Raw genomic sequence first — 26278 nt, forward strand, 5'->3', positions numbered from 1 at the left:
AACATGATAAAAAGAAAAAATAAATAAAAAATATATATTCTTTATATATTTATTTTCTCTATGTAAGAACATGTTTATATAGCCTTGTAACATTATAATAAATATTATTATCATTAATAAAACAATTATATTTTAAATTATATTGAATAACTGTTATTTAATTTTATCTTAACAATCATATTATAAATATAATAACTTTGGTTAGAGTTATGAAACAACAACTTCAAATGATGAGGGATTAAAGATGAGAATCTTTAGTTGGTGAGATTTTTTCTTTTTATGAAAGACATAACATTGGTATTCCAAAATTAGATGATATGTTTGTCATTTGTGGTCTTTCAATGCATAATACTCAACAATTAAGAAACTTTTGATAGAGCTGAAGCTTGGGAAGAGAATTGCTTATAAATATTATTAATAAAAGACGTATATATAAATACAAATCCTAACCGATTTCTCTACTTTGCAGGAAGACCAGTTCTTTACGATTACAAACTGTTGCAGCTACTGAGTCCTAATGAATAACAAACTGTTACAGCTATACATTGAATTATCATTAGTTAACATGCCCCCTCAAGATAGACCACGATCTGAAAGGCCAATCTTGTCACGAAACAATTGAAATCTAGAGGTTGACAGTGGCTTGGTCAGAAAGTCTGCAAGTTGATCAGCAAAGGAGACATGAGCTACACGTAGCTGACTGGATTGAACTTGATCACGAATGAAATGATAGTCCACTGCAACATGTTTCATGCGAGAATGAAAAATGGGATTTGAACTTAATTGAGTTGCTCCGATGTTGTCACAGTATATCACAGGTGAAGAAGAAAGAGTAACACCAAGTTCTTGAAGCAGAGATTGTACCCAACAGAGCTCAGCAGCAGTGGCAGCAACAGAGCGATACTCAGCCTCTGTTGAAGACCTGGCAATGGTCTTTTGTTTCTTTGAACTCCATGAAATTAAATTATGCCCAAGGTAAACTAGATAAGCACCGGTGAATGAATAATCATCTCTATTGCCAGCCCAATCAGCATCCGAAAAGGCATGAAGTTGATCAACAAAGGCATGAATATTGTGGGACGAGTCACAGTGCAGAAGAAGACCCTTTTGTAGTGTACCAACAAGGTATCGCAGAATACGCTTAACAAGAATCCAGTGTTCATCAGTTGAACTGTGCATGAATTGAGACAGTTTGTTCACAGCAAATGACACATCTGGTCTTGTAAGAGAAAGATACCGAAGACTCCCTACAACTTCACGATAAACAGTGTGATTCTAAAAAGGCGAGCCAAATAGCAAGGAAATAGTAGAGGCAGAACTTGGAATAGGAGTGAGCACTGGTTTGTCGTCCAGCATGTTGAGACGAGTGAGCAGTCAGTGATGTACCTGCTTTGAGATAGTAGAAGGCCATGTTTGTGAGAAAGAACTTCAACACCTAAGAAGTAGGACAGATCGCCAAGATCCTTAAGAGAAAAACGTTTGGCAAGGCTGGAAACAAAAGCTGATAGAAAGTTATCACTGCTGCTTGTGACAATAATGTCATCCACGTAAACCAGTAAAAACAAAACATGCTAAGTACTGTTAAATATGAACAGAGAAGGATCAGAGTGGGAATTGCGGAAACCAGAAGCCAACAAAAAGATGTGCAATTCATGATACCAAGCTCGGGGCGCCTATTTGAGGCTATAAATGGCTTTATGGAGTTTGCAAAAAAAATGATGGATTGCCATGATCAACAAATCCAGGAGGTTGCACCATGTAAACTGTTTCAGAGAGATGGCCTTGAAGGAAAGCATTGTTGATGTCCAGCTGTTTAAGGGACCATCCGTGACTAACAACAAGACTGAGTACCAAGCGGACAGTTGTTGGCTTCACAACAGGGCTGAAAGTCTCATGATAATCCATACCGGGACACTGGTGGAACCTTTTTGCAACAAGCCGTGCCTTAAATCTGTGTATGGAACCATCAGAATGTCTCTTAATACGGTAGACCCACCTGCAACCAACAATGTTAGTGACACCATCAGGAGGAACAAGTTCCCACGTGCCATTGCAAACTAGAGCATCATATTCCTCAGACATAGCAACACGCTAGTTTGGATCTGTAAGGGCTTGAGATAGGCTGGAAGGTTCTGTTTGAGAAATGACTGGTTTAATGGTGTGAAGGTTGAGTTTCTAGATTGGTTTTTGGATATTATTTCGAGACCGAGTGATCATTGGGTGTTGTGAATGTTGTGGAGGAGATGGAACAGGTAAAGACGGAGCTTGAAGTGGAGGATGAAGTTAAGAGGAGGAAGTAGATACCTATGAAGTAGAAATGATGGAAATGAGTGCTCCGACAGTGGTTGAAGGACATGATGAAGAGACCATAGAAGGAGAAACATCTGCATGACGTTGTGAGGAAGGAGCAAAAAGAGCCAGTTGCTGTGAAGGAGGAGATGAGACAGAGATGAGTGAAGGCACCCAGTCGGACACAGGGGAATGAAGATTTGAAGGTGTAGTAGCATAAGAGTTGTAAGGAAAAATCGACTCAACAAATTGTACATTTCGTGAAACATGTAGTTTGTTGGTGGATTTATCAAAGTATAGATATGCACTCTGAGAAAGGGAGTATCCAAGAAAAACACAAGGTTGAGATTTCGATTCAAGTTTATAAGATGTGTATGAACGTAACCAAGGATAACATAAACACCCAAACACTTTAAGTTTATAAAAATTAGGACTCTTGTGAAATATTGACTTATATGGAGAAGACATGTTTAATGTGGGAGTAGGCATCCTATTAATTAGGTAAACAGCAGTGGTGAAGGCATAAGTCCAAAAGGTAGTTGGAATGGAGGCATAAGAAAGAAGGGCAAGACCAGTTTCGACAATGTAAAGATGTCGCCGTTCAGAATAATCATTGTGTTCAGGCGTATGTTCAGGCGTATGTGGTGGAGATGTGAGATGACTAATTCCATGTTCTTAAAGAAATGGTTTGAGAGCAATGTATTCACCACCATTATCAGAATAAAGAGAGACAATGGATTGTTGAAAATATTTTTCAACAATTGCTTTGTAGCGTCGAAACACTGTTTGGACATCAGATTTTCTTTTTAAAGGATAAAACCATATGTATTTTGTAAAATGATCAACAAAAATAACATAGTATTTATAACCATCTTGTGAAATAATAGGAGAAGTCTAAACATTAGAAAATACAACTTGAAGAGGACGAGTGGTGAGCAAGGTAAACACAGAAAATAGTAATTTATGACTTTTATTACTTAAGCAAGCATTGCAACAGAAATTCTTTTGAGAAGAAAAATTTAAATGATTGACAAACATAATATGTTTAAGAATGGTAGAGGCTGGATGACCAAGACGCTGATGCCAAATGGACATCGTTGTTTTGACAACAGAGAAAGTTAGAATGGGAGGAGTGGAAGAGGTGGCAATTGGCCATTCATAAACATCATCCTTAGTGCCGCCCTGCAGAAGAATGTCCCCCATTTATAGGTCCTTCACATGAAAACAATGAGGAAAAAGTTCAATCGACACATTATTGGTGATACAGAATAATGCAATAGATATTAAATTTTTTTGCATTTTGGGCACACACAGATCATCTTGTAAGTGGAAGGAAGAATTAGATGTAGGAAGAGATACTGAACCAGTGTGACTTATGGGAAGATTGGAACCATCGCCTAGCATAACATCATCTTGTCCATCATATGATGTATGAAGAGAAAGATTGTTGAGGTCTGCACTGACGTGATGGGAAGCGCAACTATCCAATAACCATGACGCAGTGGTGGATGGAGATGGAGAAGAAGAATTTGCTTGGGGATTCCAAGAGAAAGGCATGCCATTGGAGGAGTTGGCACTGGTAGAACCATGAACAAGAACTAAAGTAAAGGAGGGACAACGTTTAGCAGTGTGCCCTTGAGTGCCACATATTTGGCAATGGCCCAAATAAGGTCGTGTAGGCAAACGACTATTTCTGACCTGATTGGGAGTCGTGGCAGGTCGAAAGTTGGCGATGGATGGAGAACGAAAATTGTTCCCAATAGGAGAATATGATGGGCGCCAATTATTGTTGCTTGAGTTCTTAGTGAAGGAGTTGGCAGTAACCGGACCAAGACGAGAGGAGTGGGACTGTGTTTGAAGTGATGCTTCAAACAAGAGAAGCTTCTCATGTAGTTCATCAAATGAGATAGCAGCCTTGCGAGCTTGGACAGCCCGAACAAGTTCTGTGTAATCTTCACCTAAACCATCTAGAATTTGTTCAGTAAGATCATCAGTGTCCATGGGAGCACCAAGAACAGCAAGTTCGTCAGATCGTTCTTTGATGAAGTAGACAAAATCTGTGATACTCAAAGAACCTTTTGTAAGATTTTTTAACTGGTTTTTCACCTGGCGGATACGTCCACGGGATGGTTTGGCATATGTTGTGGCAAGAACATGCCATGCATCATGAGAAGAAGTGGTGCGTGCTACAAAGAAGATGAGTGGAGGAGAAAGATTGCCAACGATGGCATTCAAAAGGAGTTGATCTTGCCTCACCCAGAGACTGTATGCAGGATTAGGAACAGTGATATCATCTGTTATGAGAGTTGGTGAAGGACACAGTTTTGAGCCATCGATGTAACCAAGGAAATCGTAGCCAATGAGGAGTGTTTCAAATTGAATTTTCCAGGAAGCATAATTGGAAGAGGTGAGTTTTAGAGGAGCTTGAGCAGCTGTGTTTATGGTGATAAGGTGGTTTTTTGTGTTTGATGGAATTAAAGTTGACATGGTTATGGAGAAGAGGAAGGAACAGAACCGAAGAACAAGGGAAATGTTTTTTTGAATAAAGGATCAGAGACGCTCTGATACCATGATAGAGCTGAAGCTTTGGAAGAGAATTGCTTACAAATATTATTAATAGAAGACGTATATATAAATACAAATCCTAACCAATTTCTCTACTTTGCAGAAATACCAGTTCTTTAAGATTACAAACTGTTGCAGTTACTGAGTCCTAATGAATAACAAACTGTTACAGCTATACATTGAATTATCATTAGTTAACAACTTTCATCATAATCAAACTAAGTTGTTCTACACTATAATTGTATTAATCTTTTTATTAAGGTAAATATGAAGTTGCTTCTTTGCATTACATGTTTGAATCCAAGAGAGTCTTTTCATGCTTTTGATAATGAAAAAGTTGATTCATCTTTCTGGATTTTATCCATTTGACCTCTCCATGGTTGAGCTTGTGCTCTTATAATCAACTTGAAACTTGCATTCTTAACATGAGATCTTGTGAGGAATTTTCAAAGCTAAAGGAATCAATGATCTTGCTCAAAAATTAATGGAGACAAAGAAGGTTATGATATATCATTTAGTCTTTTTATTTGTAAAATTAGTATTAATTTTACCAATGACTACTGCAATAGAATATTTTCAACGATAAAATTGGTTAAAAGTCAATTACACAATCGAATCGAGAATGATTGATTAAATGATTGTTTGGTTATTTATATTGAAAAAATGATATTTGAAAGTGTTAGATAATGAGAAGATCCTACAATGTTTTCAACATATGAAGTCTTACAGGGAGCAATTGTGAATTATAAGAAGAAAATAGAATTTTGTGGAGCATATTTTTATAATATATGTAAATTCTTTAACTTTATATTAAAAGCTTATGCTTTTTGGATCTTAATTAATTTAGTTATATATTTATATTATTTTGTTCATATTGAAATTGGATCCTAGATCCGTCTTTGGTTTCAACCTCATTCCACTAGTTGTTTTCCTTATCATGTCGCTAAATAATTTTTTTATGAGCGGATTCACTAAATTACTCATAGATTTTACACAGACAATGATGATTATTCTATTTTTAATAAACTTTTAAACATATCCATGCAGAATTCTTGTGGCGAACTTCGAGTCAAGTATCTTTTAGGTGATTTAATCATGAATGAAGGTCAATTGCTTTTGATTTTCTAGATGATGGTGGAATTGGAAGAAGATGGACAAAAATGAAAAAGACATCAAATATGCATGGTGCGCCAAAGATTTTTTAAAAACACACTTTGAACCTCAAATTTTAAAAATAACATAGATTATACAATTTAGATACCTTTAAATTTTTACAAAAATCAGTTTTGGTACAAAAAGTCTATTTGTATTGTTTTTTGTTACAAAAATAGATTTTTTTTTTTGTATCCACGAGATGAAAGGCTTGATGGTGTTTTTTTAGAGTCTTGATGTTATCTGAAAAAATAGATCTAAACCAAGGAGATTCTAACCCAACTTGATTTTGAGTTTTTGGACCATTTTTAGGTATTTTGAATTGATGAATTGGTTTGTGAATGTTCCAAGAATGTTATTGAGGTGTTTTTAGATTGAAATGATTTTAAAATTGAGTTTTTTGAATAAAAAAGGTCTATCCTGATTTCTTGAGCTCCATGGTGGTGGCTGAAATTTGAGCTCGTAGGTGACATGATAAAGTGGCCTTGGCATGCGACAAAAATATTTTGCACGCATATTTTTATAGAAAACCAAAAATTGCATTTTTATTATGTTTTTAAAAATACACAAATGAATATAGTAGGATTTTGGCCAAAATTTAAAAAATATCACAAAAATTAATTTATTTAATTAATATTTGAGGTATGAATTGTACAACATAATGCATACTTTCGCTATTAAATTAAATGAGTTAATAGCAATAAATATGAGGAATCAACTATAGACTTTTATTATTTGAGGGTATAAAATTATTCTTTAAATATATCTTCAGATATTAAAGATACAAAGTAAGAAATAAATGTGATGCTAAAATTTAGGCCCTATAACAGTTATGATTTAACATGATGAGGTAGAGACTTCCTCATGAAGAGAGATTTGCCTTAAACTTTAGAAAAGACCAACGAATAGAAACATAACCTAGCAAAACAACCAATCAACAATATAGCTTACCATGTGTAGGATGCATTAGGGATGATGTGTTTTTTCCTTTTATAAATAGTTCCTTTATATTGACTCTTGTGGACCATTAGGTTTTATAGTGACCATGATACTAGGAGGAAAACTCCTTTAAAATCATAATTTTATGATTAATCTCAAAACTGTTCAATTTATGATGAAAACTCATCATTCGATACAATGCATGCGACAACTAACATTGCTTTGTTTTTTTAATTATATAATTGAATTAATCGAGCATATGCAACCACCAATCCCATCTATCTAGGCGGCCGCTGTTCGCTCATCTACTTGTGGTTCAAACTTTTATTATGAGAGGGTATGTGTGAATTCAAGGAAGTAGTTTGAAGTGATTTTTTATTTAAAAATATATTAAAATAATATATTTTTTAAAAATATTATTTTCAACATTAAGATATTAAAATAGTTTAAAAATATAAAAAAATTAATTATAAAAAAATTTAAATTTTTAAAAAACTTCAACCGTATTACCAAACACTCTTGTTTGCTGTTACGATCTAATTATTTTTAAAATTTTTTAATTAATATTTTTAAAATTTTTTAATTAATATTTTTAAATATTTTAATTGGTCTACATGGTCTGATATAAAAATTTAAAAATAAAAAAGTATTATTTTAATATATTTCTAAATAAAAAATAATTTTAAAACCAGAGCATCATAAAACACCCTAACAAATAAATCCTTACTAGCATTATCTGCCTTTTCTCCCCCATCTCTTTTTATTTGCATCCATTATTCTTGATTGGTAAATTGTTGTTTCTAGAAATCATAATATTAGCTTTCAATATTTCACTGGTCTACTGACTAGTTGTGTGACCTTTTCTAAAATAATAAAAAAACCACGACACACACTCTGGCTGCACATAATATTATAATTAAGATATTTTCTATTTTTCACATCAAGTTATGTACAAAAATTTAATGTCTTTTATTTTTTTTTAAAATCAAGTACAGTACAATGAATTGGAAAAATATTTTAATCATGAAAAGAATATTTTAATATTTTTATTCTAAGATAAAATTTAGTTGATTTACAATAAAAATAAATAGAATAAATTATTAAATATAAATATAAATATAAATTACCTGTCTTTTTAAGTTTATTTTTGATTATTGGAATTAATAAAACTTTTTATAATGGATAAAATTCATAAGAAATAAAACTGAGATCTTGTTTATTAAATAATAAATATGATAGAAAATAAGCTAAAAACCTAAAAACATGATAATTAGAACTGTTTGATATTTTAATAAAGATTGTTTTTTAAAGTATTTTTTTATTTAGAATTGTATATTTTTTATTATTTATTTATTTTTTAAAATTAAATTTTAACATCAACATATCTAAAATATCTAAAAACAAAATATAAAAAAATTTAATTTAATACAAATTGTTTTTTCAAACTCTTACAAAAGCGCTTTCTAATTTCTAACTGCTAAAATAAACGGGAAAATACACAAAAGGGACTCTATCCACTAAAATGTGAAGCCCAACAACATCCAACGGCCCATTTCAAATTTGGAAAATTCACACCATTTTCAAATTCCCGCCAAATCCCTCTTCCTTTTTCCCCAAAACCATAAACATTATTTATTTCTCCTTTTCTTTTTAATTTTTTTTTCCCTTAAGATACTTTTGGTGCGACCTCTCAGTACAGAATCGGTACAGTCACAAATAAATCACAGAGAAGAACAGCAAAAAAAACCCCCAAGGAGAACCGAGTTAACTCGGCGAAAGAAATGGGGATGGAATCAGGGGACGATGAATTCATGACAAGCGAGTCCAACTCAGTTCGAACTTCTGCTGGTGGATCTTCGAAAGCCCCGAGGCTGTTCATCAAAGAAATGATCATGAGGAACTTCAAATCTTACGCTGGTGAACAACGCGTTGGTCCTTTCCACAAGGTTGGTTAGGGTTTCAATTTTGTGAAATTTGTTTCTTTTTTTTGGTTTAATTTCCATTTCTAGGTTTTGCTTCTAATGAACTTCCAATTTCTCAATTTGTTTTTGCTTAATTTTAACTTTTTAGTGTTTGTTTATCTTTGAATTTTGGGGGCTTAGAGTTTTTCTGCTGTGGTGGGCCCCAACGGGAGCGGCAAGAGCAATGTGATTGATGCAATGCTATTTGTATTCGGAAAGCGAGCGAAACAGGTCCTCTTTCTCTCTCTATATTTCTATTATGCAAATTGTTAAGTTCAGCAGTTACGAAAAGGAATGAATTCTCTGTAAGCTAATTGAGTAGTTTCAATTTTTTTTTAAGGGAGACCCTGTGTATGTTGATTTACTTGCTTGGTTCTTGGTTTTTCAATTTTTGATGTTTGTGTTGGTTTTGAATTTGCAGATGAGACTTAATAAGGTTTCAGAGCTTATCCACAATTCAACCAATCATCAGAATCTGGACAGCGCTGGTGTTTCTGTTCATTTTCAGGAGATTATTGACCTGGTAACTTGGGTTTTGATTTTTAGCAAGAAATGGCTTTCATCTTCTTGTTTATGAATAGTGTAGAAGAAAAGGAAACAGGATTTCAACTTTTTATGTTGTTTTTGTTTCTTGAAACTCATATATTTTGTTGATTGTATGAGGATTTGTTTTTTGAAATCAATTGATTACAGAAGATCTCTTGGTCGATTCTAATGTCATGATACTTGCAAACCATGTTCTTAACCATTATAGGATGATGGGACCTATGAGGCTGTTTCAGGAAGTGATTTTGTAATTACAAGAGTTGCATTTCGGGATAACTCATCCAAGTACTACATCAATGATCGTTCGAGCAATTTTACTGAAGTTACCAAGAAACTGAAAGGAAAAGGAGTTGACCTGGACAATAATCGTTTTCTGATTCTTCAGGTTTGTTATCTAACCACAATGCTGTAATTTGAGCATGGAGTATGTTTCCATGGGTTTTGAAAATTGCTTGCTGGTTTTTATCAGGGTGAGGTTGAACAGATTTCATTGATGAGGCCAAAAGCTCAAGGACTCCATGATGAAGGTTTTCTTGAATATTTAGAGGACATAATTGGAACTAACAAATATGTTGAAAAAATTGATGAATCATCCAAGGAGTGAGTACTTTTCTTATTCTTATATTTATCATATGTACTCATTTTGCATTTTATCCATTATCACATTTGAAATTTTACTTTACATGTATTATCTGTGAAGCCAAAATGGACATGTAGACAAGGAATTTTCCTAACTTCTACAAGCATTCCTACTGACTCCATAGGTTGGAATCCCTTAACGAGAAAAGATCTGGGGTGGTACAGATGGTTAAGTTGGCCGAGAAGGAAAGAGACAGCTTGGAGGTTCGTTTTCTTTGTCTCTTTTCATCATATCATTTTCAAACAAGTTTAACCAACCTGTTGTTTTCTTTCCATGAAATAGGATGTGAAGAATGAAGCAGAGGCCTACATGCTTCAAGAGTTATCATTGCTGAAATGGCAAGAGAAAGCCACAAAATTAGCTCATGAAGATACTAGTGCAAGAATGATGGAACTGCACACTAGTGTATCTAGTTTGGAAGAAAATTTAAAGGCTGAAAGGTTTTTCTTTTCTTCTTAAGTTATAGCATTAGCTTTAGATTTCCTTACAACAGAAACTTGCAAGTGTTGAAGGTTATTTTTTTCCCTAGAGAGAAGATTCAAGAAAGTCACAAAACAATGAAGGAGCTTGAGATTGTGCATAAAAAGTATATTAAAAGACAAGAGGTTCGTTTTGTGTGAGTTCTATGTATTATAATTGTGCTTGTATATTCAACGCTTGTAATTGATATTTGGTTTTTCAGCCAAGTAGAGAAAATGTGAGTCTATCAAACATAAAACTCTTTTAGCTGTAGTTATAAGACCCGGCTTGGCGTGGTGGGTCAACTCAATTCGGGTTTGGCCTGAGCTGGGTTAGAGGAAAAACCTGGTTATTGTTTTTTTTTTTTTTTATCAAAATGAGATAGTTTTAGGCTTTTTTTTTTCAAAAAGAAAAGTATAAGGTTGGGTGTCAACCCCCAGACTTGTGACCTAAACCTTGGGTCGGGTTGAGTCTTATAACTATCATTTTGGCCACCACATATCATGACTGCATTTAACAGTGCCATCCTAAATTTGTACCGATTGTATCTGTTGATGTGCTGTCCAACCTTGTCTTGGATTCAGGAACTTGACAATGATCTCAGAACCTGTAAAGAGGAGTTCAAGGAGTTTGAAAGGCAGGATGTTAAATACCGGGAGGATCTGAAGCACATGAAGCAAAAGATGAAGAAACTTGAAGATAAACTTGAAAAAGTACGGTAAAAAAGTGACCTATTTCAATTGAAAACACACATTTTTCTCACTTTGTTTCCCTTGTAGGATTCGTCAAAGATTGATGACTTAACAAAAGAATGTGAGAACTCGGCAAATTTGATTCCAAAACTTGAAGATAACATCCCCAAACTTCAGAAACTCTTGCTCGAGGAGGAGAGGATGCTAGAAGAAGTTGTGGAAAATTCTAAAGGTTGTAAAATTTCATTTTTGATTGATTTGGATACAAGTAAGAAAATGATTTTTTATTGAATATAGTTTTTTCAGAGCTTATATTCCATGTTATTGTCCAAATAGGATATAATATGTTTATATTATACATGTTTGACATCATTTTAAGTGATTCATGTTTTGCTGCTTGTTGATGACCGCGCACCCCTAGCAGTACAAAACTGGTGCTTAATTGTTTGAATAAACATTTAATTGTGGTGGTGAAGGTGAAATAGACTGATGGTTAAATGAAAGTGCAACTCCTAGAGTGTGGGATTGTGAATCTTTGTTCGTGGTTGGCATTTATATTATTCAGTTTCATTGTCAGCAGGTAGCATATAAAGAAAAGTGGAATTTGAGAGAATTCAAAACTTTATGCGTGGATTATTTAAACGTCCTTGAATATCTACATAGAATTTTGAAAAATTGACTCTTTGAAATCTCTATTACAAGGAATTGATAGAAGCAGCTAATTTCTTATATTCAAAATAGCTTCACTTTTGAGGTGAAAGAACAAAAGACATTTTCTTCTCTAGAAGACTAATAAATAATCACAATTTTGAAGGGGTGGATTGAAATTTGAATGGATTATGTTATAATATAATTTGCTGTTGGTTTTGGCTACAAATTTTAAAAAATATTTGAGGTGATTATTCTGTAATTGAATGAAAAGATAGGGCAAGTGCAAAGATTGAAATACAACCTCAGAGGTAAAGGAATCCCTTTTAGTGCAATTTTGGTGCAGATGCTCTTTCATTGTTTGTTTGCATCCTGTGGTTTATACTGTCATATGGATATTTCTCTTTATTTTCTACGTAAAGTGTAGGGATGCAAGAAGTGGAGTATAAGCAGTTGCTGAGAATCAACCTTGTCTCATCCTTAAACGTGTGCCTGTTGTTTTTTAGCTAATCTTTTTAATTTATGTTTTGATTGATGAACAGTTGAAACAGAGAGGTATCGCTCAGAACTCGTGAAGGTTCGTGCTGAACTAGAACCGTGGGAAAAGCAACTAATTGATCACAAAGGAAAACTTGAAGTTGCATATACTGAAAGCAAGCTTTTGAACGAGAAGGTGAGGTTGGGGCTTCCATGGTCTCGTCAGTTGATATTACAAAGTCAATAACGGTGTATAATGTGTGTTTTCTTTCAGTCTCTGGAATTATATCTACTGTGATTTGTGTTCTCCTCAATCTATTGCATTGGAATTTATGTCAACATATAAGCTTGGATAAGATCAAAGATGTAGGACAAGCTTGAAGAATGTAAAATCTTAGGGTTTAGTTATGGTTAGGAAATGGTGAATAAGGGAGTTGATTAAGGATCTGTTTATGAATGATTCAGGGTTCAATTTAATGCTGTGAACAATACTGGTGGCACTGTAGCAGCAGACATTCTGAAGCCAGAAAGAGAAAGGGAAAAATAAAAGAACAAGAGACAGAAGAGGAACTCTAGGCACAAGGCTTTTAGAATAACTTAAAAATTCAACTCATTTCATCACCAAACATTTGTTAAAAGCTTAATTTATTGGTACTAATAGTAAGCAAAAGATCTCTGCACTGGAAAACTTCTAACTAGACCATATACCGACTTCAAAATAAATTTGGATTACCAAATAGACTAATGATTCATAAAAACGAAAATAACTCATCATGCATTTTTGGAAAAAAAATCCCTTGCAGTAACTAAGAGGATACCATTTTTCCCATGCTTACAGCATTCACCCATATAACTGAAATTTAAACCTTTGACTAGAAACCTATAATGGACACTTTTTTATCTAAACTTAAACCTCTTTTTGATGAAAAATAAATAACTTGGCTTTGATTTTTCAAAGTAGATAAATCTCCTTTAACCATGACTTGTTCAATAATGCATAACATAATATCTTGAGAAACAAATCCTTTTCAACTGTTTTATTTATTATTTTTTGTGATGACTCTCATACCTTGTCCATATCTTTCTAAGAGATGTCATTAGTTGGCTAAAGGTGCTCATTGGCTGTTTCAGCATGAAGCTGGTCGTGCAGCTTTTGAAAATGCACACAAGCAGATGGATAATATATCTGGAAGCATCGAAATGAAAACTGCAACCATTGCAAAATTACAGAGTAATATAGAAAAGCACAAACTTGAAGCATCAGAAGCTCGTAAAGTGGAACAGGTTTTTGCTCTGCAGATAATTCTTTGAACTTCATTTACCTTTTGACATTCCTGTGTCTTGATGGGATATGACAAGAACACTTCATTTTGCAGGAATCCATCAAAGAACAAGAAGAGCTTATTCCTCTAGAACAAGCTGCAAGACAGAAGGTTGCTGAACTTAAGTCAATTATTGATTTGGAAAAGAGTCAGGGATCAGTATTGAAAGCAATTTTGCATGCCAAGGAATCTAATGAAATAAGGGGAATACATGGGCGAATGGGAGATTTAGGTGCCATTGATGGTGAGTGTCTACATTATATAAACATATCTTGTTCAACATAACCTGAATTTCTGAGACTAATGTGCCAATTGCAATAAAGGGAAGCCTGATTAGGATTCTTTTATGCTGCTGCATCTGGATTTGCTTTCATTGTCTTACTTGTAAAGAAAATTATGTGATATTTGTTGTTTTTAATTGTTGCATATTGAGTGTGATATCCTTCTTGCATGTTTTTAAAGACAATTGTTCATTTTCTGATGGATGATAATCTCTTTCTTCCCTCCTTTCCCTCAAGTTACTCATATCTGAAGCCACGTTCTTATCCTTGAAAGCTTTAGATCAAGGACCTCATTTTCCTGTTAAATTGATGTTTTCATTGCAGCAAAATATGATGTTGCCATATCAACAGCTTGTCCTGGACTTGATTATATTGTGGTGGAGACAACTGCTGCAGCACAAGCATGTGTGGAGCTGCTCCGAAGAGAGAAGCTTGGGGTTGCCACTTTCATGATACTGGTATCAACTAAAAATACTTGAAACTACCTTTTCCCTTTTCTTTATAATTGTTTGGAAGATCTGAAAGGACTTGTGGGCATGGGAGTCAGGTGTAGGCTGGTTCAGTTAAATGCCCTGGACATGACTATAAAATCTTAAAACTATGACAAAAGAGTTGGTTGACATTTCACTTGTTAGCAGCTAAACTTTCCTATATTCTTAAGGTAATTTTGAATTGAATTTTTAAAAATTTCATTTGGCATGGAGAATTGAATGGAATGTTTGTTATAGCGGCCAACCTTTCTGGGCAATATGGTAGCACTTGGTTAATTGGTTTAGGAAAGTTCCCTTTGCTTTAGGAACATAATTTCCTCCTGTTTCCTGAATGCAGGAGAAGCAAGTTGACCATTCATCAAAGATGAAGCATAATGTGAGCACTCCAGAGGGTGTTCCACGCCTTTTTGATCTAGTTAGAGTTCAAGATGAAAGAATGAAACTTGCCTTCTATGCTGCTCTGGGTAATACTGTTGTAGCAAAGGATCTTGATCAGGTAAATTCAAGTTTCATTGTATATCTTCTCTTTTTTTTTCACCCGCCTTATGGATGAATTAAGGAAGATAGATGATCATGTTATACGTTCCTCAATTCAATTTTTTCTAAAAGCATATTGATGCTTTTCTTTGTTTCTTGGTTAATCTGAATTATTTTCCTCTGTTGCTTCCAGTAGATGCACCTAGAGAACTTGGTCTGTCAGCTGAATACTCTATTGACTTTATATGCTTCATCTACTTAATTCAACCAAGGCTCTGTTCCAAATCCATTGTAGTAAGCCACATGGATTTTTGTTCTCCTTTCTGTTTTTCTTTCGGGTCAAATCTTGTATGAACCAGTTTTGGATATTAAAACCCTTATTTCTTCAGCCCATATCATTTAAACCTACCTGTCCCCTTACTCCTACAATTTGAAAAATCACTGTCTTTTTGGTATTACTGTCCATTATCTAGGACACATGGGAATTATGGCTTTGTCAATCCCAAAATAATGTGAAGTAATGCCAGTTTTGGAGATGGCTAGATGCTTTGATCAATAAGGAATAGCTTTCCATAGCATGAACTTCTAGCCATGTTTTTCTTTGTCTTAGTCGTAATTATGGGATATGTAAACAGGAGTCTCTTACCATGACTTGTGTGCTCAGGTTCATTTTAACAACACCTTTGATAGCTAGAATCAAGGATATCTATTATTTGTTTTTTCCAGATTTACTGCTGAAGCATATCCAGGTAGGATCTAGTAACTTGCATTTTTTTCAACCTATAGGCAACAAGAATTGCATACGGTGGAAATTTGGAATTTCGACGAGTGGTTACTCTCGATGGTGCACTTTTTGAAAAATCTGGTACTATGAGTGGTGGGGGAACTAAGCCACGTGGTGGTAAGATGGGGACATCGATTCGGGCTACCAGTGTTTCTGGAGAAGCGGTCACAAGTGCAGAGAAGGAGCTCTCTACCATGGTTGATAGATTAAATGGTATACGCCAACGAATTGCTGATTCAGTGAAACACTACCAAGCCTCGGAAAAAGCAATTGCACACCTGGAGATGGAACTGGCTAAAAGCCAGAAAGAGGTAACGGTTTGCTATGGCTTTTCCAATGTTTTTTTTTTTTTAATTTTTCCCCCCGGATGAAATAAATGCTCTAAAAACTTCCTCCCGAACAGATTGATAGTCTGAATACAGAACATAGTTATCTGGAGAAACAACTTGGTTCCCTGAAAGCTGCGTCAGAGCCAAAGAAAGATGAGCTTGATAGGCTGGAGGAACTCAAAAGGATAATAGTGACAGAGGAAAAGGAGATTGACAGACTTATTCAGGGGTCTAAAAAGCTGAAGGAAAAGGTTTGAAAATATTATGTTTCTTTGTCCATTAAAGTTCCAAGCCAATCGTTCAGGATGCCGAGGCAACAAAATGTTGTCTGGTTGCCTTCCTGATCTGTGGTTAACTTTCTGATTTCAGTTGAACTTTCGTAGATTTTCTTATCTGCCATATCTTACTGTACTTAAATCCAAAGAGTCATGTGCCTTCCCCTTTGTATTCAATTTGATTGATTGTCCATAATTCTCTCTACCTTTAGGCTTTGGAGCTTCAGAGTAAAATAGAAAATGCCGGGGGTGAAAGGTTGAAATCACAGAAGGCAAAGGTCAACAGGATTCAGTCTGTAAGTCACAAAATCACTCCGAAATATTTGAATTGCTGTAATGTGGCATTTGAATTAATTCAAGTTGCCCACTAATCAGGATATGGATAAAAATAGCACAGAGATCAACCGTCACAAGGTTCAAATAGAGACAGGTCATAAAATGATAAAGAAGTTGACCAAAGGGATTGAGGATTCAAGGAAGGAAAAGGAGCGGCTTACAGAGGAGAGGGAAAAACTGAGAGGTATTTTTAAAGAAATTGAAGAAAAGGCATTTGCAGTTCAAGAGAATTACAAAAAGACACAGGAGGTCTGTTTTATTTATATTCTTTCAGCCATGGTGATGCGCTCATAAGAGTATCCTTATCCTTATATGCCTTTCTTTTTTTGCTCTTTTAGCTGATTGATCAACATAAAGAAGTGCTAGATAAAGCCAAATCTGAGTACGAAAAAGTGAAAAAAATTGTGGATGAGTTGCGGGCATCAGAGGTACTCTGTCAATTAAAGCCACTTTTTTGCACTTTCTTTTATCTTTTTGTCAAATGATCATCACTAGTTAAGTAATTATCATCCTGTTATACCACAGGTCGATGCTGATTACAGGTTACAAGATATGAAGAAGAGCTACAAGGAGTTGGAATTGAAGGGGAAGGGTTACAAAAAGAAGCTTGATGACTTGCAAAATGCTCTTCTACACCATATGGAGCAGTATGTTGATTTATGGTTAAGCCATTTATTTTATTGGCTGTGTTCTAACATTGTTATTGTTGGTTGCAGAACTCAGAAAGAACTAGAGGACCCTGAAAAACTTCAAGCAACCCTTGCTGATAAGACTCTTGCTGAGGCTTGTGACCTCAAAAGGGCCCTTGAAAGGGTAGTGTTGTTGGAAGCACAATTGAAAGATATGAACCCAAACTTAGATTCAATCTCAGAGTATGGGTTTTTCTCTAACTCATAAAAGTTTGATTATTAATCTTCAACATGAATTTGCTGAATGCACTGATTAATGTAGATATCGGAGAAAGGTATCATCATATAATGAGCGGGTTGAGGAGCTGAACTTGGTAACTCAACAACGTGATGATATAAAAAGGCAGTATGATGAATGGAGAAAGAAAAGGCTAGTATTTTCCTTCTTGTTAGATTCCAGTATCTATCATGCCCTTGTCCTCCCTTGCAAATAGGCGATTCTTACATAACTGAATTGGTAACTTTTCAGGTTGGATGAATTCATGGCAGGGTTCAATACAATATCATTGAAGCTGAAGGAAATGTATCAGGTTTGTGTGATGATTGTTCCGTCTCCCCCTCTCCCTCCCCCCCTCTCCTGTGTGAGCACGTACACAGTACATTTGTTTGCATGTGTAGTTTTCTGGCTTTAAAACCCCACTTTAGGTATTCATCTGAACACAACTTGCTTAATGAAAACTGTGATTTAATGCAAAAAAAGTTCATCCTTATCATTCATCAGTGGCAGTAAATGTTGTCCATTGATTATTTGACATTTCTTGCCACAGATGATTACTCTTGGAGGTGATGCAGAACTTGAGCTAGTGGATTCTTTGGATCCATTTTCTGAAGGTGTTGTTTTCAGTGTCAGACCACCAAAGAAGAGCTGGAAGAATATTGCAAACTTATCTGGTGGTGAAAAGGTTATGCCTAAACCTTTATTCTATATCTGTGTTATACTCTCGGGTAATGAATTCCAAGTACTACCCCAAAGGATCCCAGAGGTGTCTGTATACTTTTTGGTTATGGTAACAATGATACTTTTCACTATTTTCAGACTCTGAGCTCACTAGCTCTTGTTTTCGCGCTTCATCATTACAAGCCTACTCCACTGTATGTAATGGATGAAATTGATGCTGCTCTGGGTAATCTTCGTTCAAACTCACTACCTTAGTTCATATATATTTAGAATCATTTAGTAGTTTACTTTTCCCTGTTATCTCCATTAACTTTCATGGTTCACATGGAGTGCCAGATTTCAAGAACGTTTCTATTGTGGGACATTATGTGAAGGACCGAACAAAGGATGCACAGTTCATCATTATAAGGTAGTAGGATGTTCACAGCAGATTGTTACTAGAGACACCGATCCTTCAATCCTTCGAGCCATTTTTATTTAATGTTTGTTTTGTATGCAGCCTAAGGAACAACATGTTTGAGTTGGCGGATCGACTTGTTGGGATTTATAAAACCGATAACTGCACTAAGAGCATTACCATCAATCCAGGGAGCTTTGTTGTGTGCCAAAATGCTGCTTAATGTCCCCCCCCCGTATTTTCCATGCAATTATGTTTTTCTTTTGCATACGCTTAGCCAATATGTAGAGCATGAAAATATCAACTCGATATTTGTTTTCGGACGTTGTTATTTGTATTGTATCCACATTGCATCTCTTGTTATATGTAATGTCTAGTGCGCAATAATACCTGTGCACTTCAGTTAGATGCAACTACTAAGTAAACATGAAATTTCAATCAAAGACTATTCACAAAATGAAGATCGTAATTACGAGCCGGGCTTGTGATCCTTGCCTCGAATTTTTAAGGCTGGTGCCTCGGTTTAGTGCTATGATGTTGAAGGGTTGGAATCTGTTGATATTTTTTGGAATTCTATTCAACTGCAGTGCTTTGAAGTCTTCTTAGGTAGAGGGCCATCACAGCTTAACCATCTTTAGAAATTGGAATTTAATTCACTTTGACAGTACTTCCTTTATATATCAAATCATTCATGCTTTGCTGCGTATGAAACTGATACAGTTGCAGAATCATCTCTACTGCATCCTATGATTTTATTTCTGAACTCCAATCCATTGACAACAACTTCTATGGTACAAACAGGCTTGAAAAGCAACACAGAAGATAAGCTTGGTATAATACATTGTGAGGCGTGGAATCTTTGAAAGACTGTCACGTGTGAGCTCGGCTATTGTTCCCGACGACCGTATCTCTTCAGAAAGCATCGAGAGGGCCCATGCTCGGAGACTGCTCATCAATGGCCCTCGTTCTACGAGATCCGAATGAAAAACGACGAGGAATTGCTTGAACTGGTTTGTCAGTCACGCGAATCAGATTGTAGGACCATGCTCCAAGGAGCGTTCCTGTCACTGGTCCGAGCAGGTACACCCATACGCCTTTAAAGTATCGACTAGCAATTGCTGGTCCCAGTGTCCTTGCTGGGTTCATAGATCCACCTGATACTGGGCTGAAGATTACTAGGCAGCTAGTTAGTTACCACTCTTGGTTTCGTGTCTTCGCTTAATACAAACTTTGGGCTTATTTGATGATTAATTCTAGAATTGAAAATTTAGGTATCTGTAATACGAAGATGAATAATCTTATAGCTGTTATTGGTTATTTAAGACTATGGTATCAATAACATTAATTAAACTCCAATATTGCATTTGAACTTCCACGTTTAATTTCTTTTGATTTCAATATCGGACCCTCCAAGGCCTACCGCACCTTCAAAAGGTAGGTCCATTTGTTGGGGCCGCTTAGATTTACTAATCTAGGCTTAGGCAGGTTCCTTTGCACTAAAGAATGAGCGATCACTATTTCTTTTTGTTTGCAAAAATACGTAGAAGGGTGCGGTGTTAGGCCACTTGAGTTATGTCTTGTTGTCTTAATATCATAATAAAAATAAAAAATAAAAAAATCGAAAACTTATTGTCTTAAAAAGTACATGCTTTTTACCTAGTTTTTACTTTTTAGTGACGGGTTAATTTGGTAATGCTTAATAGGCGAGGGACACGATTGAGGATTTTTATAAATATATGTTCCAGCTTACCCGGCCAAGATGGATGTTATACAGACTGCCGAACCAACAGCTATACCTGCCAGTTCTCCTACCTGAAACAAAAAATAAAATAAAAGACAACACACACACACACACACACACGTGTGAGCAACACACACGCTTTGTTTGCAAAGCTGAAAATCTTGGACGCTAATTAATTAGGAAGATGATTCTTACAGCTTTAGTATCGGTAGCCACAGCAGAAGTGATGAACATCATGCAAAATGTTACGACGATTTCCATGATGAGAGCTTGAACAACTGTTCCAGATGGTGAAGTAGTGCCGACATTTCTTATGGGATGTAGGAGCACTTTCAGAGTAAATGAAGCAGAAATTGCTCCTGTTAATTGCGCTGCAGCATAAAATGGGACCTGCAAAAACTTATTTATTTATTTTCTTAAAAACGAACAAAAGGACAACACATCCTTTTCCTTTTCTTTTTCTTTTTGTCTTTGGATTTGAAGCAAAAAAATAAAATACAGCTGGTTATTCATGTATATATGATACAAATGCATGTGGATTACTAATTGACTTCTCTGCTTTGATTAATTGTTGATTTTTTTATTACCCTAAGAAAAAAACAGAACATTATTGGCTTAATTAATTATATCACATGGTTAGAAGAGAAAGATACCATAAACGATAATGAAATGACGTAATTAAATAACAGGAAAACATCTTCCATATATTTATATAATACATGTTGTATATATCTAATTAATATAATCTACCATATAATAATAAAATATGCGAAAGATTCAATTGACATCCGTGCCCCCCCTTAATGTATATATTATATATATTATAGTTGTTATATCACCGTCCTTCATCATGCATCAAATATTTTTACTTTTTATAAAAAATAATTATATACACAGGTTTTTTTAATGTCTTTCTGTAGTTTAAAAAATCTAAGTTCAAATAAATTTTTGTATGCATGTATATAATCAAATAAATCAAGAACTATAAATGTGAATAAATAGATAAAATTTATTAACAATACTTAAAAATAAAACTTGAAAAATCAAAAGATAAATATAGATTAAGACATTTAATCTCGAAAGACTAGATATTTACCTAGTTGTGTTTGCTAAATTTATTTATTAAAAAAATATATTTTTTATTTTAGCAAATGATAATAAAAATAGAAACACAAATTAAATTGATCGAATAAAATAAAGGAAGAAAAAAATATCATGCAAGGCTGCACATATTAATTATAAATATTATCTGAATTATAACTAAAAAAATAATAATAATAATTTTTTTTAAAAGAAGTAATTTTTAAAAATAAAATTAATACATACTTCATCAGGGGTCCATCACAGACCGATCCTGTGCGTATCCTTACATTGTCGATAAGACCTGACCATAGAATACTAACCTCCGAAACAGACGTAGCCATAGAATATTTACCTCCGAAACAGACCTAACCATAGAATATTTACCTCCAAAAACCTCACCATAGAATAATATTAACCTCCAAAACAGACCTCACCATAGAATATGTACCTCGAAACATATTAAGTAAAGCAAATTAAAGTAAACAAAGACTCTGAATATTGGAATTGATGATGCATTACAAATTTACAATACGGTACCTGTTTCCAAGGAAAATTTAGGACGGCTGCAAAAGCTGTGGTGACAGCAGGGTTCATGTGTGCACCAGAGATGTGCCCTACTGCATAGATCATCACAGTCACTATGAGCCCTCCTGCTACTGACGCTCCTAGTTTTGAGACTTTGTGCTCGTCACTAGCACTAATAGCAGCAGCACCACATGTCACAAAGACCAACAGATAGGTTGCTATAACCTCTGCCACCACCTGTACACACACACACTCACACATTTGCAATCATTCGAATACAAAGAAAGGCAGTACTTCCAGATTTCATGTTAGGTTATTTAGTTGAAGAATGATTAAGGTAAAACACATAAAATATTGGATATGTGTTTTTAAGTTCCCTGGGGGACTAGCACTGTATATATTCTCCCAGAAAAAAATGAAAAAGAAACAAGATACAAAGTGACTGTGAAATATAAAAAAACCAACTCAGAACATCATGTACCTTTCTGTGAAAACCAGAAGGATAATGTTCTCGAAACCGTTTAACAAGGTGAAACCTTGAGCTCTCTACCGAGATGTTCATTTCTTGATCTACTGTCGCCATTTTCTTGATTGGCTGAACCCTTCAGAATTTATGGAACGACAAAAACAAAAAGACGGGAAATCAAATATATGAAGGATGAGATGCCCAAGTTAATGTCAAGAGTTCAAGTTGCAGTATCTCATACCTTCTCAAAATTCGAAGACCTCGCTTCTCTTATAGAATGTGCGTATGTGGGCGAACGAAGGCAAATGCATTTACAGCAGATAGAAAGCAAGAAATTAGAGATACCAACTATGAGCAACAACACCTGTATATGTAAGCTCACACATTCACAACGATTGGTTTCTACAAGTTATTCTATGGAACACAATATGCAATGAGAAAAGGACATATAGTGTTTTTTTTAAAAGTATTTTAGAAAAATAATTCAAACTCGAGACCTTTATAAATTGTAAATTTTTCAATGACCCCTCATCCATTGTTGTAGTGTTTGTCTATATATATAGTAGTAGCCGGCCAAAACGTAAAAAAAAGTAAAGGATATAACTTTTTCATATTTGATCATACACTATACCATTAAATAGTTTTATCGACAGATTAATTCTGTCGGTGTAAGGCATGAAATCCATCATTAACAATTTTCCTGACGGCCTCATCGACAGAATCCGTCTGTTGGAATACTGATCTTCGGTAATTCCTCATTTCATCGCTGATTCTGTCAGAAATAAAAAAACCAACCACTGACGGAACACCGATGGTCTTACAGACGGCGAAGCGCGGCAAAAAAAAATTTCCCGCCAGAATAGTACCGATGGAATCATTCTGTCTTTATTTTCAACGGTAATCACAGACGAAATATCCGTCGGTGATTATGGCATGGCGGTAAATATTTCAGAACTCTGTCAAATACTGACAAATATATTCCGTCGGTAATAGTAATGGTAATCATCGACGGAATATATCCGTCGGTAATTGTGGCATGAGTGGTAATTGTTTGGCAACTCTCGGTAAAATACCGACGACCAGTTTCTGTCTGGAAAACCGTCGGTATGTATTTAAAATATTAAAAGAAAATTATTTATTAATAGTAAAAAAGCTCAATAAACAAATAAAATTGTATTAAACATTAAAAATATAAAAATAATTTTAAATAATATTCATCCAAATATTCACTACAAATTTAATGTGTTTTTTTTTAAAATTAAACTAGAATAGCGGCAGAGCTAGAGGAGGAGGAGGAGGCTGGTTGTTCCCGGGACCGTACAACCAAAAAGGGGCTGCACATGTATCTTCACCCATCCTTGATCTAATCTCCATAACCATTTGACGAAGTTGATCATAATTCATCAAGAGTCGTTCATATTGTTGTTTCAAGGCCACGAACTCCTCAGACGGGGTGCTCGATACTGATGGAGAGCTCTCAACGGTTGAGACACTACGGGCCGACCGCAAGTTTTTGGCCGTAGTGTTGGAGAGCCCGTAGACCCGATTTTTTTTGGGTCCACCAAAAGATCCCACCTCCATCCACAAATCCGGATCGAAATCCGGATGGGTTGAAGGATCGTCCCCATATCTCTCCCTCAACCGGCTATTATAGGCCTCCTGATTTTTTTTTTTAAAATCATCATATTCAATTCAAGAAAATAATAACTTACAAAATAAAATGATTGAACAAACATACCACGAAGTGTTGAGCACGGTTGTCCACAAACTGCTGCACCTCTTTTTGGCGGTCTTGACTCCGCACATGCGTCTCTACAAACAACTCCATTGGACTCGGCTCATGTCCAAGAGACGCAGCCTGTAAGGAAAAAAAAGGTTGCAAGTTAAATATATTTATAATCAACAACAAATTAATTAACGATATATTTTATTTAAATTAATTTTACCATCCGTTTTGCATGTGCGTGGTCACTGAACCATGAATTTGCCGGTTCCGGTTATCATTGCCGGACTGTGAGCACCGTGAGAACCGCTCTAACGTCACGTGCTCAATATATGCCGTCCATATATCTCCCGAGATGAATGGCGGTTTGAATTCCTGCCAAATCACCACCTCATTCCATCCTTCAAGACCGTTATCCCTCACATATCTTTTTGATTTTTTTTTGGGTGTCATACCAAAAATCACGCGACCAACTTCCATAGTAACAAATTAGAATTTAGAACATAAAATTATAAAACAAAAATAAATATTATTTTTGATGTTATCTAATTGCCGCGTGATTCTCCTATACCCTCCTCACAACATTGTTGTCCGTATTATCCCACTCAAATTTATTCTGTGTATATAAATAATTCATTTAAAATAAAAATAGTACAAGTTATAAAATTATAAAAATAATTTATTAAAAATAAGCTGGAAATTAAAAGTTAACACCGACCTGAAATCGCTGAAACCATGCATCGATATTAGGTCTCCACTCAGGATGTCTGGAAACCTAACTCCATTGAAATAATGGAATCTCCATCGATAATTTAAACACCGATGTTATTGTCCTGACAGCCTCAATGTTTGTGAATCAGAAATTAAATAAAATTAATAAAATATTAATTAGTTGTTCATAAATTATGTTATAAGTATAAAAAAAAACTAAAACCTAAACAAACTTACATTGAGAGGTTATCCTTCCATTGTGCCTGGTACTTGCGGGTGAATTGACCCCGCTGTGAAGGCACACCGTCTCTGCGTTGTGAAACCGCGCTAGAAGAGGCAGCATCACAAGTTGGCGCAGATGCCTTGCCGTGATCAGCACTTAAGGATACGTCCTCTTCGCTGCTAGAAGAACTAGCTGCAACTGTCTGCTGACGACGTGCTGCAGATTTCATTTTAAGCATCTACATAAATTTATACGAATAATTACATAATTAACTTCGATTATTTAAAAATAATTTAGCAGCACCTCCCCTATACTAGAGACTACCCACAATTTTCAAACCTGCAAATCTTTACAATAACCACAAACCAATTGACTCCATTGGAATATCTTATATACAACCTAACATCTATAGAAATTCAACATCTATATATTTGGAACTAACATCTATAGAAATGCATAAATGACAATTAAAATTGATGGAAATAATAAAAAACATAATAATCAATAATAGAATAAAATTGAGATAAAACAATGAAATTTAATTCTTCATTTCCAATTACCATTAATGGAAAATTCAACAATAACAATTAAAAAAGACTAAATTATCAAATAATTATTACAATACAAACAATAAAATAATTAAATTTTCATTCAACACATCAACACAAATTTATACGAATAATGAAATAATTATATTCAATTATTTTAAAAAATTCACCAGCACCTCCTCTATATTAGAGACTACCCACAATTTTCATACCTACAAATATTGATAATTACAACAAATATTGCAAAATCAACTCTATACAACCTAACATCTATAGAAATTCAACATCTATATATTTTCAACTAACATCAATACAAATTCATAAATAACAATTAAAATTAATCAAAATAATAAAAAAATAACAAAAATAATATCATAAAATTAAGATAAACTAATTAAATTTAATTCTATATTTCAATTAACATTTTAAAGGTAAATTCAACAATAACAATTCAAATTTAACAAAATTTTCAAGATATTATGGCAATACAAACAATAAAATAAATTTAACAAATTAAAAGAAAAAACTAAAAAACACTCACAAAACAAACAATACACAAAACTAAAGAACCATACATAAATTCAAAATAAATTTAGGAATGAAAAATGTTA

The 26278-nt window shown here is 34.6% G+C and overlaps 2 protein-coding genes across 2 annotated transcripts; one reads left to right on the plus strand and one right to left on the minus strand.

Moving 5' to 3' along the window:
- The first annotated feature begins 8603 nt into the window (after positions 1–8603).
- Positions 8604–19104, plus strand: LOC133671390 (structural maintenance of chromosomes protein 4). The gene is made up of 28 exons (XM_062092151.1): positions 8604–8891; positions 9048–9137; positions 9328–9429; positions 9661–9837; positions 9922–10052; positions 10217–10295; positions 10375–10532; positions 10622–10697; positions 11136–11264; positions 11331–11475; positions 12434–12564; positions 13500–13652; positions 13745–13934; positions 14296–14429; positions 14800–14958; positions 15726–16034; positions 16127–16303; positions 16540–16623; positions 16703–16912; positions 17002–17091; positions 17189–17310; positions 17380–17535; positions 17615–17722; positions 17822–17882; positions 18120–18254; positions 18389–18476; positions 18587–18659; positions 18750–19104. The coding sequence occupies exons 1-28, from the start codon at positions 8727–8729 to the stop codon at positions 18868–18870; spliced, it is 3753 nt and encodes a 1250-aa protein (XP_061948135.1). The 5' UTR covers positions 8604–8726; the 3' UTR covers positions 18871–19104.
- Positions 19105–19351: 247 nt separating this feature from the next.
- On the minus strand, positions 19352–22947 carry LOC133671391 (aquaporin NIP2-1-like). Its single transcript, XM_062092152.1, has 6 exons — positions 22704–22947; positions 22478–22598; positions 22009–22233; positions 20584–20778; positions 20398–20459; positions 19352–19812 (listed from the first exon to the last, which is right to left on the minus strand). Exons 2-6 carry the CDS (start codon positions 22577–22579, stop codon positions 19560–19562), a joined length of 837 nt encoding a protein of 278 aa, XP_061948136.1. The 5' UTR covers positions 22580–22598; positions 22704–22947; the 3' UTR covers positions 19352–19559.
- Positions 22948–26278: the final 3331 nt, after the last annotated feature.

Source organism: Populus nigra, chromosome 13 (assembly GCF_951802175.1).
Source record: "Populus nigra chromosome 13, ddPopNigr1.1, whole genome shotgun sequence".
Classification (NCBI taxonomy): domain Eukaryota; kingdom Viridiplantae; phylum Streptophyta; class Magnoliopsida; order Malpighiales; family Salicaceae; genus Populus; species Populus nigra.

Excerpts from the sequence above, each read along its gene's own strand:
- LOC133671391 (XM_062092152.1), bottom strand. The coding sequence starts at position 22,579 with ATGGCGACAGTAGATCAAGAAATGAACATCTCGGTAGAGAGCTCAAGG. Across the intron at positions 20,460-20,583 it reads TGGCTACCGATACTAAAGCT|GTAGGAGAACTGGCAGGTAT; the intron begins GTAAGAATCATC and ends TTTTTGTTTCAG. Across the intron at positions 19,813-20,397 it reads ATAACATCCATCTTGGCCGG|CCCAGTATCAGGTGGATCTA; the intron begins GTAAGCTGGAAC and ends AGTAATCTTCAG.
- LOC133671390 (XM_062092151.1), top strand. The coding sequence starts at position 8,727 with ATGGGGATGGAATCAGGGGACGATGAATTCATGACAAGCGAGTCCAAC. Across the intron at positions 11,265-11,330 it reads TTGAAGATAAACTTGAAAAA|GATTCGTCAAAGATTGATGA; the intron begins GTACGGTAAAAA and ends TTTCCCTTGTAG. Across the intron at positions 11,476-12,433 it reads AGTTGTGGAAAATTCTAAAG|TTGAAACAGAGAGGTATCGC; the intron begins GTTGTAAAATTT and ends ATTGATGAACAG.